This window comes from Microplitis demolitor, chromosome 5 (assembly GCF_026212275.2).
Source record: "Microplitis demolitor isolate Queensland-Clemson2020A chromosome 5, iyMicDemo2.1a, whole genome shotgun sequence".
Lineage (NCBI taxonomy): Eukaryota > Metazoa > Arthropoda > Insecta > Hymenoptera > Braconidae > Microplitis > Microplitis demolitor.
In genome coordinates, this window is record NC_068549.1 from 16,776,623 (window position 1) to 16,794,383 (window position 17,761).

The 17,761-nt window shown below is 26.7% G+C and overlaps 2 protein-coding genes across 4 annotated transcripts; one reads left to right on the top strand and one right to left on the bottom strand.

Moving 5' to 3' along the window:
* Positions 1-132: 132 nt before the first annotated feature.
* Positions 133-9,555, bottom strand: LOC103573814 (vinculin). Of its 3 annotated transcripts, XM_008553038.2 has the most exons (14): positions 9,240-9,555; positions 7,218-7,325; positions 6,990-7,135; positions 6,429-6,906; positions 5,872-6,345; positions 4,758-5,645; positions 4,588-4,675; positions 4,417-4,461; positions 3,987-4,106; positions 3,726-3,797; positions 3,114-3,238; positions 2,805-3,044; positions 2,623-2,713; positions 133-1,475 (listed from the first exon to the last, which is right to left on the bottom strand). In XM_008553038.2, exons 1-14 carry the CDS (start codon positions 9,294-9,296, stop codon positions 1,306-1,308), a joined length of 3,102 nt encoding a protein of 1,033 aa, XP_008551260.1. In that variant the 5' UTR covers positions 9,297-9,555; the 3' UTR covers positions 133-1,305. The 3 variants fall into 3 exon arrangements, with proteins under 3 accessions (XP_008551260.1, XP_008551262.1, XP_008551263.1); XM_008553040.2 differs by lacking the exons at positions 3,726-3,797; positions 3,987-4,106; XM_008553041.2 differs by lacking the exons at positions 3,726-3,797; positions 3,987-4,106; positions 4,417-4,461 and having other exon boundaries at positions 9,240-9,554.
* Positions 9,556-15,737: 6,182 nt separating this feature from the next.
* LOC103573813 (U6 snRNA-associated Sm-like protein LSm8) lies at positions 15,738-16,881 on the top strand. The gene is made up of 4 exons (XM_008553037.3): positions 15,738-15,989; positions 16,078-16,118; positions 16,428-16,555; positions 16,639-16,881. Exons 1-4 carry the CDS (start codon positions 15,959-15,961, stop codon positions 16,727-16,729), a joined length of 291 nt encoding a protein of 96 aa, XP_008551259.1. The 5' UTR covers positions 15,738-15,958; the 3' UTR covers positions 16,730-16,881.
* The last annotated feature ends 880 nt before the right edge of the window (positions 16,882-17,761 follow it).

Below are 17,761 nucleotides of genomic sequence, written 5' to 3' on the forward strand. Positions count from 1 at the left end.
TTTCTAAATCTACTTTTATTATTATATTCAAATTATTAATCCTACTGATGAATCCATTGGCAAAAAATAAAAGGACAAATTTAAAAAAATATTAAATTATAGGATTATAATTTTAAATGAATTTGGCATTAGTAGTTTACAAAAAAATTATTTATTAAGACATTTAAGAAATTTTAGTTAAATTTTATGTTACGTTTTGTTTTAAAAATATTACGCTTAAAATTAAAGTAGTTAATGTACTAAAAGTTACAAAAATTATATTGTTATCTCTTTTATTTTTATTTTTTTATCTAAATCGAAACTTATTTCAAAAACATTATTGCATTTACATTCTAAAAAAATTATTTTATTTACTCTAATTTAACATTTTAATATTTTTTAGCACCATTGAATTATAAAAAAAACCATCGCAAAAAGTATACATATTGTAACACTACATTTATCAACGTTATTGCACTGGACCTTACAAAAATATTAATAATTTACTATCAAGGCCAATATTTTTCATTATCATACAAAAAATATTATTTCAGAAAATTGCACATGAATATAATTTAAAAATTTACATGATACATTTTTCAAATTGTCTGTTTATTCAGTACGATAAAATTTAATCCAAGCCTGTAAAAAGGGTTTAGACTTATTTTTATAAAATATTTAAAAAATATTTTTAGTTGATTAACTCACAACAAGCCGATGTATTGTATTTAAATAATTTAAATGATTTATCCCAATGTATATTTATATAAAATGACAATATGATTAGCAAAAACAATAAAATGACGTCAACTTATTTTTAATACAATACGATACAATTATGTAGAAATAATATTAGTTGTAATTTTTCTTATAATGGACGAAACAATTAATCAAGTCTTTTTCTCATAAATGAGAGAAAAAAAATTTTTCAATATAATCGTACTGAACAATAAGAATAATTCTTATGTGTAATAATGTTATGGACCCTGACATCCGAAAAAATGATTAAACTTAACTATTTTGCAGTGATTACAACAATTATTATTATTAATATTATTATATAATTAATAAACAATTTAGTAATTATAAAAGTATATTAGAAATTTTATAAATTTAACTTTTTAAAGAATTAATTAAACTGAAAGTAATCTATGTGGTGATAAAAATTTAATTGGGTTAATAAACGTAAGCCACTAGTACATTACTGTACTACGGCAAACTGTCTATGTAGTTAAAACCACATGTCCACGACTGATTCGAAACAAAAATTTTGTCAGAGGTAAATAAAACTCAGAAGCGAATCTACGACATAATTGTGTCACAAATCTAATATTGGTACCAAGGTTGACGGCGCACCCAGCGTAATTTCATTCCAGACGCGGTACGAATCTTGATGCTTGCACACTCTGCAGCTCTCACTGTCTCTTTAACACTTTGCATAAGATTTTGAGCGTTTCCGACCAGCATATCTGTTGCTTCTTGATCCTCTTCCGTACCTGTATCATTAATTAATGAATCATTAGTTAAATTAAAAAAATAATATACATAAATAAATCGAAGCTACAATATTTCTATAGTATATTATACACTAAGGGAGAAAAGTAGGGAAAGTAAGACATTACAACTCGAGTGTGTAATTGCGAATTGCTACATCCTACTTTTATCCTTTGATGTGTAATATAATATTATTTAAATTTAAATCATAATAGTAATAAAAATAACTATAAAAATCTAAACAGACTTTTCTGCATACTTATCAACATATAAATTACTACTTAAAAGTAATAAATTTCAAATATCATGTAAAATAATAATAATAATAATAATAATAATAATAATAATAATAATAATAATAATAATAATAATAATAATAATAATAATCAATCAATAAATTACATCGAGACTTACTAATCCCAATCAATTCATCTGTAACGATACAGGTGAAAATCACCGCGTCATGCCAAACGATGAGACCGAATAAGAGATAAAAGTAATAAGAATAAGTTAGTCTAATAATATTAATATTAAATGTTAGTACTTGCAATATCAAATTTTTATAATTTAAACTTAACGTAATGATTGCGCTAAAACTTATAACTTGATCACATGTAATGGACATAAATGACAATGCATATGTTATACTTTAACGAAAATTAAAAGGTAAGTTTTTTGTTTCAGCAAAATATATTATAATTAAATTCATGCAATGAAAAATTTTGTTGCTCAAGTATTAAGCATGCATTAATAAAAATATAGAAAAATATGTGCACGCATAGATGAAATGAATGCAAACACGCGTTATATACAGCTTTTTTTTACCATATAGCATCAGTTCTTCCCAGGTGGGGAGCGTTTCTATGCACAAAAAAACAATGTTCATTGATTATAATAATGAGTTAATATGAAATTGAACCATTACGTGTTAAATTGTTAATATTTTTAATTAATGATGTGTTTAATTTTTTTTTTATGTACAAATTAACTAAATTTAATAGTTATTACTATTTAAAAGCTGAAATATAGTCATTAATGATTTTACTAGAAGATAAATAAAATGACTTTGAATAATTTTAATAATAAAGCGGTATTATTTTTTAAGTATTAAATGTTATTTATATCAATAAAAATAAATTATTAATATACCTTGAGCACCAAGCATTGTTGCTTTTACAGTTGATAAGATCTTCAATTGAGTTCCTATTGTCGGGATTCTTTCACATACTTGAAGTAAGTTCTGATTATAAAAAAAATAATAATATAAAGTTATACTGAATAAATAATTAATATCAAACAATAATTAATATTGTTAAATATTTAAAAATTACCGTGCGAATACGTTTGTCTGTGCATTCTCGAGCTAATTCTTTAGCTAAACGAGTAACTTCTTGTGATGCTTCAGCAATAGCTTTAGCACAAGCAATCAAATCACGTTTATTACCACCTTCACCTCGAACTAAACCAGAAAGACGAGCCATTAAAATAGCCATTTTTTTAGCAGCAGCAATGATATCATTATCTTTGCTAGACCATTGACGAACTTCTTGATGGAGACCATGAGCTGCCATCTAAAATAATTATTTATTTAATAAATTTATTTATTTATTCAGTTTAATATTTATTTTTTTTTAAATTACCATGATAGGTTGATTTGGTTGAGGTGCATGCATAAACATTTCATCTTCATCATCAGTCTCTGGTGGTGGTGGTCTTGGAGGTGCTATCTCTCCACCTGGTAATGGAGGTCTTGGTGGTACCATTTCTTAATAACAAAAATAATTTTTTAAAAATTAATTAAATTAGAACAAAATAATATATTATTTTCATGCATTACACTCATAAACATCAAGATGCAGCTTACTCTGAAAATTTAAACAAACAATTATTTAATCTTACCATTTTTGTCCACATTGTAATGATCAAAATAATTATCGCAATATCCTTGGCAATACATGCAGCATTTAAATAAATAAAAAATACAGTCACCTCAAAAAATATTAAGATTTTTTTTTTTTCGAAGATTAAAATTTTTTCAAAGGGATTTCATAACATGCGCTGATAAAAAAAAATGAATGATGAGATGAATTTGGTGATTTAAAAAAAGTAAAAAAAAATTCAAACATCATTGGCGAGCAATCAATACGCGAAACTTCTAAACATAAAATAAAGAAAGAAAAAATCTAAAATGTCTCAAATAATATTTGAGACAGTTATTTTTCTTTTTTATTTTCGTTATTGTGATAAATTACCTCCGGCTTGAGCCGTTTTCTCAAAGTTGTTCTCAGGGGCAAGTTCCTGGTATAGTAGGTCTGGATTATCTCCTGATAAGAAATTACAGTTAACATGATACAAAAAAAAAATAATAAAAAATAATAGGGATGATAGCTTCATTATTTTAATGTCATCAATTAAAATGGATAATTGTGTCATTAATTTTTTTTTAGCTTGTAAAATAATTTTAAATGGAATTAATAGATATATATGTGGGGTTTTATTTTATTTTCTAATACCTCCACGTGCCCATTTAGGCAAAGGACTGATGGAACGATGTTGCGGTTTGCCAGTATTAAATGTAGGGCTGACCGCGCCCAAATTGCTGGGTGACGGCTGATTCTTCAAAGGTTCACCGACTGACAGTTAAGAAATTTAATCAAAAAATCAATCAATGAAAAATTACGGTATCAATTAGAAAATTAAAATCAACAAAAACTAAAAATATACATATCAATGCTTATGACAATGAGTGAATGATATGATATTTACGAAAAGAAAAACAAAAAGAAACAGTTTCTTTTTCAGGTATTTTTGAATACAGTAGACTAAATAAAATAAACACAACTATATTAAATAATAAAAAATAAATTAAAAAATGAAAATTTTTCGGTAAAAATTCAATAAAAACACAGTAAATTTTTTTATACTCATGAAAATTAATGATACCTTTATCTGTAAAGTAAGTGTGCCGAGGTAGGGGCACTTTATCTTCTGAAATAAATTTATAATCACTTAAAATTTTTTTTGAATCGTTAATAAAACAGTCTATAAATATTAAAAAGATTAAACTTTTAATAGATTTATAATAAAATAAAAAAATTAAAATATTCAACAAACCATCGCTAATTCGCAGCTGTGAAATATCAGGAGAAGTTCTTTGATCAAGATGCAGAGCTTTGCGAACTTGTCCTACGCTATTTAGCAGCTAAAAATAAAATTGATCCAAGTTATTTAATTATCAATATAAATTTATCAATTTTGAATAATAAAAAAATAAAAATAATTACAGCACGATTGCTTTCTCTCCAATGTGAAATAGACGGAGCATCGGTAATATTCATAGCAACAGCTTTAGCATCTTGCACCATAGGTGTCACACAGTGCTGAAGAACATCAGCAGCTTGATTAACTCGTTGAATAAATGAAAGATCTTCACTATTGTCACTCTCTTGTTTAGCAACAAGAATAACTCGATTAGCTAAACGAGCAATTGCGGCAGTATTATCAACCATTTTTTGTGGATGTTGTTTAGCAATAGCTTCCTCACAAAGGAAAGTATGTTTCTGCATTTGTTCTTCAGATGTACGAATAAAATCAGCACTATCAGTAGCTTCATCACAAAGTGCTCTTGTTCGCTGCATTGTCTCTGCATACTGTTGACGTAAATTTTCAAAGTGTTCATCAGCAGCTTTACTTTCTGGATAACTCATTCTAATACGTCCAGCATTAACTAACTGTGGTGTTAATGATTCAACTTGAGAAGCACTATTTAATAATGCTTCAGCTAATTTTTTATTTCCACTACTGCCACCAGCGGCTACCATACGCGCTGTTTTAACAGCACGATTTGAAAATATTTGAAGTGCATGAGTTTTATCATTGAAATTTTGTTCACGTCCTGGTGTGCCTTCGGGAATTAAAACAGCATCGGTAAATTGTTTCAGTGGTGTTGTAATATCAATAAAATCTTCAACTACACGTGATACAACTGCTTGTTGAATACGATTTTTTAATTCGTAAAGTTTTTGTGATAATTGCCGTGCTATTTCTTGTGCACGTGGTGTATTTCCTTGACCATAAGCACACATATCAGCTAATTGACGCGATAAATTCTCTACTTCATCGCAAAGCTGTAGGATTTCCGCTTTATGAATACCTGGAAGGCCTTCAGCAACCTAAAGAAAAAGAAATAATTGATACATTACTGATTATATTTATCGCTAAGTTTGTTAAATATTAATAATTGATTTTAATAATTACATTTTTATAGATTCTTCTACACAATAACAAACTTACGTATGGTAAACTTTGCTGATTCTATCCATTTGCAGCACAAATGAATAGTGCATTTTATAAAATGTTAAATTTATAATATAAATGTAATATAATAGTAGAACTTACTTTTTTTCCTTCATGAATAATCATAGCTATGGCACGTTGTCCGAGTCCTTTGTCATCATGTTGGGGATTTAAAAGCCACTTATTAGCTTGCTCTAGTCGACCAGCAACAGTATGAGCAGTTTGAGCTGTTCCTGATTTATCAGCTGCAACGATTGCCGATGCTACAGAGGAACGAAGTTCATTAAGCTTTTCTTTAATTCCTCGAGCAAGTGATTCTGCTTGTACAGTTGTTCCTTTTCCATCCTGGCGTAATTCACAAAGCGCATTAGTCATTGTTACTAATTGAGATGCTAGTTTAGACATAGCATCAGACTGTGACGGCGAAAGATAACGATCAGCAAGTTTATTTGCTTGTTCGATAATTTGTCGCAGACTTTTTTCACCAACTCCGCCTTGCATTGCTCTACCATCGTCTAACCAATCATGAGCTGTTCTTACACGAGACTCTATGGCACTCTGAGCTTTTTTTAATACCTAAATATAATATATTTAATTTAATAATTGTAATAATATAAAAGTATATATTTATTATTATATTATTTTGAACAATAATATACCGTTAATTGATCAGCATCCCATTCCTCCTCGTCATAAGTTGTCAATTGAAGTACACGTATTATTTCATTTAGTTCATCTGACATACGGCTAGAAAGATAATTACGATTTTCTGCAGCTTCTTCAGCACCTCTACCACCCTGAGATATTATATGAATAAAAATTTTCATTGAACAGATTAAAATTGGTGCCAAAGTTTTAACTTGATCTAAACATCGTATTAAAATTTCACGGTGAACTTGATGAGTCAACTCTTTTTCTCTTGCACCTACTTCACGTGAAACTTTACTTAAACAGGGGCTGAGATTTTTTAAAAAATGTACCAGATCTTCCATTGTTTCAATTACTTCAGTAACAGCCAAATAATCCAAAACTCTTTTACATTCTCTAATTATTTTACGCACTTCGCTTTCGTCGAAGCACAACAGCAAAGAACTAGTACCTTGAAGAATACCTCGCGAACCTTCAATAAGTTTTTTTCTGTAAAATAATTTAATAATCAATTAAATTATCAAAAAAAAAAATCTTAAAACTATTGATGAATAAAATTTAATATTAATTACCTAGCAGGTCCAGAGTATGGATCGTGTTTCAGTAGAGCAGATGCTTCTTCAAGAAGTCTTGATGCACCTTCAACACGTTGAAGTGCAGCTGGCATATCTTGTTTAAGCAATGCATCGTCCGAAGAATTGATTGTTTCTTTTCCGACCTAGTTTGACATTATAATACATGATTTCTGTTATTTATTTCGACTATAAAATCAAATTTAAAAATTTTTTAAAGAAACCTACTTTAACAAGATTTGTAACGGCCATGCTGACGGCATAAACAGGCCGTTCCAAATCTGGCATGGCATTTCCATCTTCAGCTTCTTCATGAAGAATAACAAGTCTCGAAACCTAAAAATTTAAATTATTTTGAACGTGAGAAATTTCATTGAATATTTCAATAACGATAAATAACTATTGTCATAACTTTGAGCTTTATAAGTTTCGTTTACAATTAAAAAGTAAATTGTGAGAGAGTAAAGCACACCCAAATGCTTCCTCTTAGAAGTGTGCAAGAAATAAGTATAAATCTTATTGAAATTAAATCTATTTTTATTGAATTATATTCAAGGTTTAAATATAAATTACAAAATTTATATCTTGATCAACATATAAATAGGGGATCGATTTCATATTTATTTTATTTTCAATTACTGGAGTGACCTTGAAAGATATTTATGATTGACGAGTTAATTACAGGGTCGGGCTACACGAGAAAATTATTGTATTACATGTAATAATTTAAAAAAATATCTGATTTTAAAAATTCTAAGAAAACCGACAATTTTTACTCTACGAACATTTTTCACCGAGTTACAACATGTCGAAAATCGCTCAAAAATTTCAAATTTTTTTTATATCCCTTAATTTTTGTGACCAGTGTAGTATTCGGCATATTAGTAGCTAATGTTAAGAAAACAATCTAATTAAATTTTAAGACTTAGAAGAGCCAAAAAATTCGGTGAAACCTGTAATTAATAGAAAGCTCAATTTCAAACGTACGAAACTCAAAATTTTACTAGTTCTCTGTAGCTTTTAAAAATTTTATTGAATCTTTTTCTCTTCATTATCTACTACTACGCGGAATTTCATCGAATTCTAAAAATTTATTATAAAATTGACAATACTAACTTAAAATGAAAATACTATTGTATTTTGGAGTTATATTGCTTGCTAAAACAAAAATTTTAGAAATAGAAAGACTGGTTTAAACTATGGAAAAGTAGGCAAAATAAATTGAATTAAAAAAAAATTAAATGTAGTCGAAGATTTAAGTTTAGCAATAAAATAATAATTTAAATTTATTTACATAAATTTAAATCATATATTATCATTGACTAGTTAATTAATTTAATTAAAAAAAAAAAAAAAAGACATTTTTATTGAAATCTGACGGTAACGGTCTTGAACTAATTATTTTGTTTAAATTATATGAGTAATATTTTGGAGTAAGTTTAAATAGCATGTGCCATTGAATGACGATAATGGTACCATGAACAACGCCTAGCAATTGGCTAACGTAAGTTCAGACCAAAAGTTATGACGTATTCTAAAAATAATAATGATCCAAATAAAAGTTAATCTGGGGAGAAGTTACTTGGGCGGTAAAAATTCTGAAGGTTTTATTACACAATGTGAATATTTTTGAATCGAAATATTTTTCTTTTTCCTTAAAATATAAAATTTTATAATGATGAATGAAAACAAGTATTGATGTTCAATATGCTTCAGATATAAAATTAAGTATGTTTTTATTTTTTTTTTGTTTTACATAAATATTTAAGTAAAATATACTGGAATGTATGTGATATCATCATGAATCACAATGTCAATGTACATAAATGGTAAACGATGCAACTATTGCAATTTTAATACAATCATTCAAGAATTCAAATAATAAATAAGAATAATGAAACTTCGCAATTTTTATTATTTTTTTTTCTTTTATAATGATAATAATTGTTTTTTAAACTATTACTCAATTGTTACAGGCTACACACATGATATCATCAATTATAACATTCTGATGATGAAAAATTACTATAAACAGATCTATCTATTTCGAAATGACATAATTTGAGTGGGTGTAAAATAAAAAAAAATTTTTTACTTCACGTACATAAATTCCATAATAATGTTTATGTGATATTATATTTTTATTTTATAAATAATATCTATTTTAGGAAAATTATCAAATTACACAATTGTTTGAATCAAAAAATAAAAAAAAAATTATAAGTACAGTAAAATAAAAATATTGTTTACCTGCTGTGCTACAGGCTCGAGGATGCTTTCGATAGTTTTTGTATGAAAAACAGGCATTTTTTATAAATATTTATTTATTTCTTCTATTTATAAACAAATTGCTAATTTATTAAGTCTATATAATTTTAATTAATACAACAATAAATACTTGAGTTTTAAAAATAACTCAAAAAATGATAACAAAAATTACAAAAATAGCTTTGAGTCATTAACGAAAATAATTTTTTTTTTTAGAGTAAAAATCACTAAAAAACTTGAATAAAAGACGTCAAGTCTGTAGTCATGTAAAACTCAATTTACTTAAAAAAAAAAAAAAACTTGGCAGTGCACCGCTGTATACAGCAATATGTGTACTGGTAATCATGATGCAAATTTCAGTTGAAATGGTGTTAAAAATACATAATTTACCGGTTAATAACTCGTTATTTATCTGACAATTAACTGCCGTTGACTTTAACGCTATCTATGTTTTTTTTATGATGGATTTCGGTCGGTAAAAAAAATAATTGACAATTAAATGCCAAGTGGCCGATTCAATAATTTGATTATAGAATAAAATATGAAAAATTAATAAATTTTGCTAATATTCTACCACTAAGAGTCAACGCAGAATTTTGATATTTTTTAATAATTGATGAACCAAAAAAAGTGCGCTTTAAATGCTCTTTCAGAATCCATAACGGCTCCAGTCATAAAATTAATGCTTAAATAATTATCAGTAATTAAAAATACAAAACTAATTTTTGTAAATAACTTAATAAATAAATTTAATTTTCAATAGTTATCGCTGTCATTAAATTGCTCCTCTTTTTTTCTATGGAGAGCAACGATTTATTTAGCGAAAGATTCAGATTTAATTATGCTAATAAATTGAAATTATAATAACCATGCAGAATTTAATTAAACTATGACGTCACACGTTGACAGTCTCAACTTCGGACTTTTCCGTTTTTGACGACAATTTATACACAACTTGAGATACAATTTAACGTAAATATACTACCCGAATTAGAATGCAAATTCACTTCAAAAGTTAACTAGACAAAATTTGCCGTCAATTTTCAGGCAAATTTTTACATTAATTCATTGTTAATTTGACTTGATAATTTGTTACGTCTTTTTTTGCCGTCAAATTGTAGACATTTTTATGTATAAATTTAATCTCCTTCTGAGATGGTATAAGAATGAACATTACTGACTTTTTTTTTCTAGTAAAAAGTTATCTCTAAATTACGGAAAAATTAAATTTGTCTTTCTAACTTTTGCTGTCAAATTGTCATCAAATTTCAGACAATTTCAATGTCAAATTACTGTCAATTTCAAGCTAAAGTGGCTATTAGAGCATATAAAATTCATATGATCCTGAAGTTAACCGACATCAGACATTTTTTAAATTAATAATTTCTTAACTTAAAAAAAAAAAAAAAAAGGCTGAAAATCACTTGACCCTACGGGCCAGCCCTGAAACTTCCCACTGTTTTTGAGCTCAAGGAGTTGACTTTATTGTCAATACATTTTTGAGCTCTTTAAACTCGAAAATATATATCGTCTTCGCCTCGGCTAACAATTCCATGTGGTCTGGAACATTTCTTACCTTATTGTCCAAGGTATGTAATATACTACACTTATTGTAATTATAAGCTATTGAATGTATCTTATTATTGTCTAAATTTGTCTCAAAATTTGCTTGCATTTTTTCCGTTGGCTTCGTTTTCGTTCGGATCTCTCATATGGCACAAATTTTTCACCAGATCTGAACTTGGAAGTTTAACATTTTGCCTCTATTTATGAGGAGAATGGCGCATGCACTATTTTTTATCATTTATTTTCTCATATACAAAAATAGCAACTTTCTTCCCCCTAAATAGGAAAAAAATTCAAACTTTTCGTGCTGGTTAATTTTAATAGCTGCAATAATAATAGCTGCAATAATTAAATACGCTAGAAGAAAACAAAAATTACTTAGGAGAATAATAATAAATGACTGTATATGCTTAAACTATAAGTAATTCTTATTAATATTAAAGTAAAGGGTTGAAAATGAATCAGGTTTACATTTAACTTACAAATATTTTATTTATTCACAATCAAAAAAATTAAATATTCACATAAATTAAATAAAATATTTTGTCTTAATTTTAAAAACTACCATAATACTACTTAATTAGAATTAAAAAAAAGTTACTTGGAAAAATTAATAATAACAATTAAGGGAGTTCCCGGTGTTGGTTCCTTAACATGTGTAGAATATGCTAGTAAAGTGATTTTTGACAATTCGAAGTTGTTATGAAGATCTAATAGTTAGAAGATACAGATTTTCGGAGCGCTGATGAGTTTAGTGATGGGAAGCCGGGTCTATCGTGACGAGTTCAAAAAGTCAAAAATTGAAGCAAAAGTAGAGCAATCCACTTTGAGAGACTTCCAAGAAGAAGAGAAAGAAGTACTCTACAGTCCAAACAGCGCAAATTGATGGTAAGTCAAGATTTTCAGAGTTTCAACTAAACCTAATATTTGCAAATGATTTTAGTTCACTCGATGCATTCAGGCTTACCGATTGAAATATGCCGTTTTTTTTTTTCTCAGACAAGTTAATGAGCCGGGTAGTCTTGGGTAATTCGCGAACGACCTAGGTCGGAAGAGCGCTCCTTTAGGTGAACTATGCGAACTAGTTCGTCGATGATCTCGCTCTTAGTTCTTTTTATATTTTTTTTAGCGTCGGTTTAACTAGACACTGGCGCTATGTGACCAACCGAGTTATTTACTTTTTCTGTGCGCGCCTTGATATTGCGAGAGACTATTTTTATATATTAGATCATTACTCAACGAGACTAGCTGTTGACTAATGATTAATATAAATTATTGAATTTTTTCATTTTTACTTAAGTAAAAGATTTGATGTGCTATAAAAAAATGTCAACTTTAATTGTAATAATTAGCATTTTTTAAGTATTGTAATATAATTACGCATTATACTAGAAACGAGACTAGCTGTTGACTAATTATTAATATAAATTCTTTTATTTTTTCATTCTTATTTAAATAAAAAATTTTATGTTCCATAAATAAACAGAACCAGCATTAATCATAAATATATTTTTTTTTCTATTTATTGTTTTTATTAAATTATTTAAACAAAAGAACTAATGAACTAAAAGAAAGAACTAGTTCGTCATTGGATTATGAACTAAATTGAGCGCTCTCAGTGGTGACCGATTAGGCCTAAGACTAGAGCCGGGATCGTAGAGCAAACGACCGTACTTTTTTTCGAGGTGGATATCTTCAGAACGGTAAAACTTACGTTGTAATGTAGACTTTTATTAAAAATTTGTTTTACATACTCTTGAAATATTAATTAATAAATAATAAAAAAAAAAACCCAAAGTTATATTTTTTCATTAGTCGTCAAAAAAACAATTCCTTAAAAACGCTTAAAAAACAGGCTATCACACAGAGGAGCCCCTTAAAGTATAAATAAATGTTAATGATGTTGAGTGAAATATTTTTAAATTTATTAGGTTTATATTTAACTTATAAATATTTTATATATTTTTAATCAAAAAAATTAAATATTCATATAAAACTGCTGATGCAATTGACCTAATTGTAGATATTATAAACTTAGTTTTCTTTTAAATAGGAATCATATAATAATAAATAACGATTCATTTCCAAAATTATTCTTTGAATAACAGAAGTTCGCACTTTTCTTTCTATTACACTCAAGACCACGAACGGTACTATCTTTGTTGCACTTGTACAGTAAATGAAAACTTTGGCCGAGTTTTTCTTTTAAACAAACGAATATTATGAAACAATCAAAGCGCACTTCACTAGATTAGACAGTAATGCATCAAAATGCGGTCTGTGTTTTGTATTTAGAGATTTTGTTTCCGAAAAAAACCCAGTCGAAAATATCTGATAACGCCTCTGTTAATAATAAACACCACTAGTATTTCGTATTATTCTATACTATCAAAGTTTGTGAGATTATAAGCTTATTAGAGTTATTGAGGCTACCCTGTTTAAAAAATCTCATAGAATCCAGTAGATTCTCATAAATTCCCATAAAGATTTTATAAGAATGAGTGAGATCTATGAGAAGTGCTGTAATTAAGTATAGGGCCTTATACATACAGATATAAAAATCTATTGAATTTTTTTAAGCAGGACGTATAATATACACACACAACAGAAATATCATATGTAAGTATGACCCTGAAGTTAGCTCTCAGCTCTTAAAAAAAAGTTTAGTTAAAGATATTTCCGAATTGAATTATTTTTCAGAAATTCGCTAAGTGGGGATTTATTTTTTGGGAAATTATCTACAAATGGTAATGGTAAAAATATTTTTTCCACACACAAAAAAATTTTTAGTTTAAAAAGAAAATTTTTGGAAGCTCTCACGAAGCAATCCATTATCAGATATTTATCAAATTTAATAATTGAATATATTTTTTCATTAAAAAATGATGGTTTCAGGCATTTTTTAAATTATTATATTAGTTTTTTCTTCATAACTTCGCGAAAATTAATTATACAAGAGAAAAAAAAATTGTCATTACTTCATTTTTGAAAAATCTGACGATGGTGTTTTTTCAATTTTTAAAATTTTCATTCATTCCTTTTATATCTTCATCTTTTGATTTTTTAAAAATTTTTGATATCAAATATAAAATTAAAAAATGATAATAAATTAAAAAAAAAGTCATGCCTTTATTTTTGAAAAATCTGATGATGGTATTTTTTTAATTTTATTAATTTTCATTAGTTCATTTAATATCTTCATCTTTTGATTTTTAAACAAATTTTAACATCGGATTACAAGTCAAAAAATGATAATAATTAAAAAAAGAAAAACTCATGCCTTTACTTAATTAAAAAAAAACCATTGTTAGATTTTTAAAAGATAAAGGCATGCTTCAATTCAGAAATATCCTTAACTAAACTTTTTTTTAAGCGCTGAGAGCTAACTTCAGGGTCATATAAAAGTGCTAAGTAATCGTATCATTAATTATCAAACACAACCACTTTTTGTTTTCTTGTTACCCTTTTAAGAAACGATTTAAAACGATTAAAAGAAAAAAAGGCTTTAATACTTTTTATTGCTTTTGAATACCTTTAATACTTTTGAATCACTCTTCTTATGGACATTTAACATTGTAAGTCATTTCGAATCGTTTCTTTCAATCAGGGTAGCTACCCTAGCACAGGATTGCCAGAAGTGTTTAACAGAAAGTATAGCGCGACCTCACAGAAAACGCGCACACTAACAATAAAAACCGCTCAATGCTTATAATTTTAAATAATTAGGCATTTTTATTCTTAAGACGCGTTTTCATTTGTTTCTCTATTCGCACTCAACTGGATAAACGGTACTATCTCTGTTGCACTTGTACATTAAATAGGAACTTTGTCCAAGCTTTCTCGTAAACAAATGGAAGTTATCAAAAAATTCAAGTGCACTTCGCTAGTTCATAGAGTAAATCATCGGGTATGTGTCTTTATTTTGCGTTTAGAGCTTTTATTTCAGAGAAAAGCTGGGACAAAATTATCTGAAAACCGTTCTTAAATAGTTTATTTTTGAAAATATATTGATAAATAACAAATGATGAATATTATAAGTTAGTCAGGTTGTCGACAATTTAGTCGCAATTCATAGATACCAACTTTCTGGTGATCGAAATTGGCTATAAGGAAACTCAATAAATTATGAAGGTGTAAAAATAAGCCGAGAAAAAAGTGAGAAATTCAAAAAATATTTTTTTTTTCATTCTTAGATAGTTAGTATACTAATCATTCCTAATAGCCGCTTTAGCTTGAAATCAGCGGTAATTTGATGTTGAAATTACCTTAAATTTGCTACCCGAATTTGCCGACAATTTGACAGCAAAAATTCGAAAGAAAAATTTGCGGTTAATTTTTCTTCAATTCAAAGGTAACTTTTTACGAAAAAAAGTCGGCAATGTTCGTTCTTACCATTTCAGAAGGTGATCAAATTTATACATAAAAATATCTACAATTTGACGGCGAAAAAAATACTTAACAATTTTTCAAGTCAAATTAACGATAAATTGATATAAAATTTGCCTGAAAATTGATGACAACTTTTTTCTAGTCACCTTCTGAAATAAATTTTCATTCTAATGCGGGCAGTAAATTTACGTCAAATTCAATAGCAAGTTGTCAAAAGTCCAAAGTTGACGGAAATTTTACGAAAAAATTAACGAAACTTTTGTAAAGTAAACTTCTGCTAAAGCAAACGCAAACTATGCTATCAGAGTACCTTTTAAATTGAAGAAAAATTAACCGCAAATTTTTATTTTCAACTTTTGCTGTCAAATTTACGGCAAATTCGGGCAGCAAATTTCAGGTAATTTCAACATCAAATTACAGTCAATTTCAAGCTAAAGTGGCTATTAGGGGCACTTTCGTAAGCAGCGCCACCTTAATCTTACTTTTATAGACACTTTTAATATGCAGAGAGTGCTTCTTACCTCCACCCTCTATAGTATGTATATTGTAAATAGATATCTATAGGAAACAACTCCAAAACAACTTGCACGATGGCATGATAAATAAGTTCAAAAAAATTATTTTTGTTTAATAAATAAAGTGGATTAAATTGCAAAAAATTTTATAAATCTTGCTAGTGATAATTTTTTATTAAAAATTGTTTAAAAAACAATTGTCTACTATTTTAATAAAAATCAAATACAACAATGGCATCAGGACTTGAAAGTTACGTTAACCGTATCCTTTACATTAACTAATTATATACTATTCATATAAATTTTCACGATAATATTATTTATAAAATCCTTAATTAAAATATTTTTAGATACCGTATCTATTATCACATCTGATGGAAGAAATTTTGTTGTAAGTTATCTCTATAACTTATTTTAAAATTTTTTAACGAAGTTTTTTAATGAATACTTTAAAGTCCGTGAAGTAAATGTTGTTTTGTAGATAAACTAAGTTTAAAATTAATTTTTAAACGGACATACTGACAGTTGATGATAAAATTTAAGGTTTAGATTTATGCAGTTAATGAATTGTTCTTGATTCATTGTTTATAAATCAGTAAACGATACCTATACAATGATATTTTTGTAATTTATAATACTCGTATTAAAATAAAGTCATAAAATCATCTGTGATCTTTTAAATGATTATTTTTTATTTTAGGGAACATTAAAAGGATTTGATCAAACAATTAATTTAATTCTTGATGATTCTCATGAACGAGTATACAGTATGACACAGGGTGTTGAACAAGTTGTTTTAGGTCTACATATAATCAGAGGTGACAATGTGTGAGTAAATTATACTTGTTAATACTTTTAATAACTAATGTATGCTTGTTAGTTTTTAATGTTAATTTTTTTTTTAATTTTAGAGCAATAATCGGAGAGTTGGATGATGAGGTAGATTCTAAACTTAAATTAAGATCAATACGTGCAGAACCTCTCAGCGCTGTTACTCATTGATTAAATAATTGTATTCATTGGATTATTGGTGTCTGTTATAAAGTAAATTTTTTATTTTTCTTTAAATAAAAAATATAAATTTTTGTACAAATACATTGTAGATAAAAGTGATAATTTTTATCCAAATTTAATCATAACTGTAAAACTAAAAAATAATTAAACATCGATACAATGTAATTATAAAATAATAACAATTTCGATAGGTATAATATTAATTATTACATTAAAATAAAACAATTTTTATCGATTCTAATTACTTTTAAAGTTAAAATTTGTTGTAAAAAAAAATATATATCCATGACTAGAAAGTTCCAACACAACTTTTTTCAATTATCTTTCACATAAAAAAAAGGTTGTGTCGGAAAATCAATAGAACAATCTCGTTATGAAAAGTATTTTTGGCCTTGTCATATTTACGTGATTAATAAATTATACGTAAATGTGGAAGACGTAAATTCAAATTATTCATAATAAGATTTAATTAACTAGAGTTGATTTTTAATTCGACTATTACAAATTTTTCATTTTTAAAGTTTAAAACTCCGATAATTTAGTTATTTATTTTAAAATTTAAAAATTATTCTAATAAAAGTTTTATTTTCTAAAAGGAAAATATTGATCACAGATATTTTTCATAATTTATTAGACAATTATTTTCTCATGTCTTATAAAAAAACTTAATTCGATTTTTTTAAAATTTATTATAAATCCTATATAAAATGTCTTGAAATGGATACATGTTTTTATTTTAATTCGTTGATTATCGTAGGCTATACATATTGCATAATTTTACAGTAGAGTTAAATTTGAATAATAATAATCATAAAATAATATATTAATTAATATATTTAACAAATATTAATTTACATTAAACTTAATTTTCCTATCAAATAATAGTTTGAATATTAACAACTTTAAGATGCATAATTATTTACTATATTATGTACATTCGATAGACGTAAAAAAATAAAATTTTTTAAAAATTGATATTCATTACTTTATTAATGTACATATAAAGAAATAATTAATTAA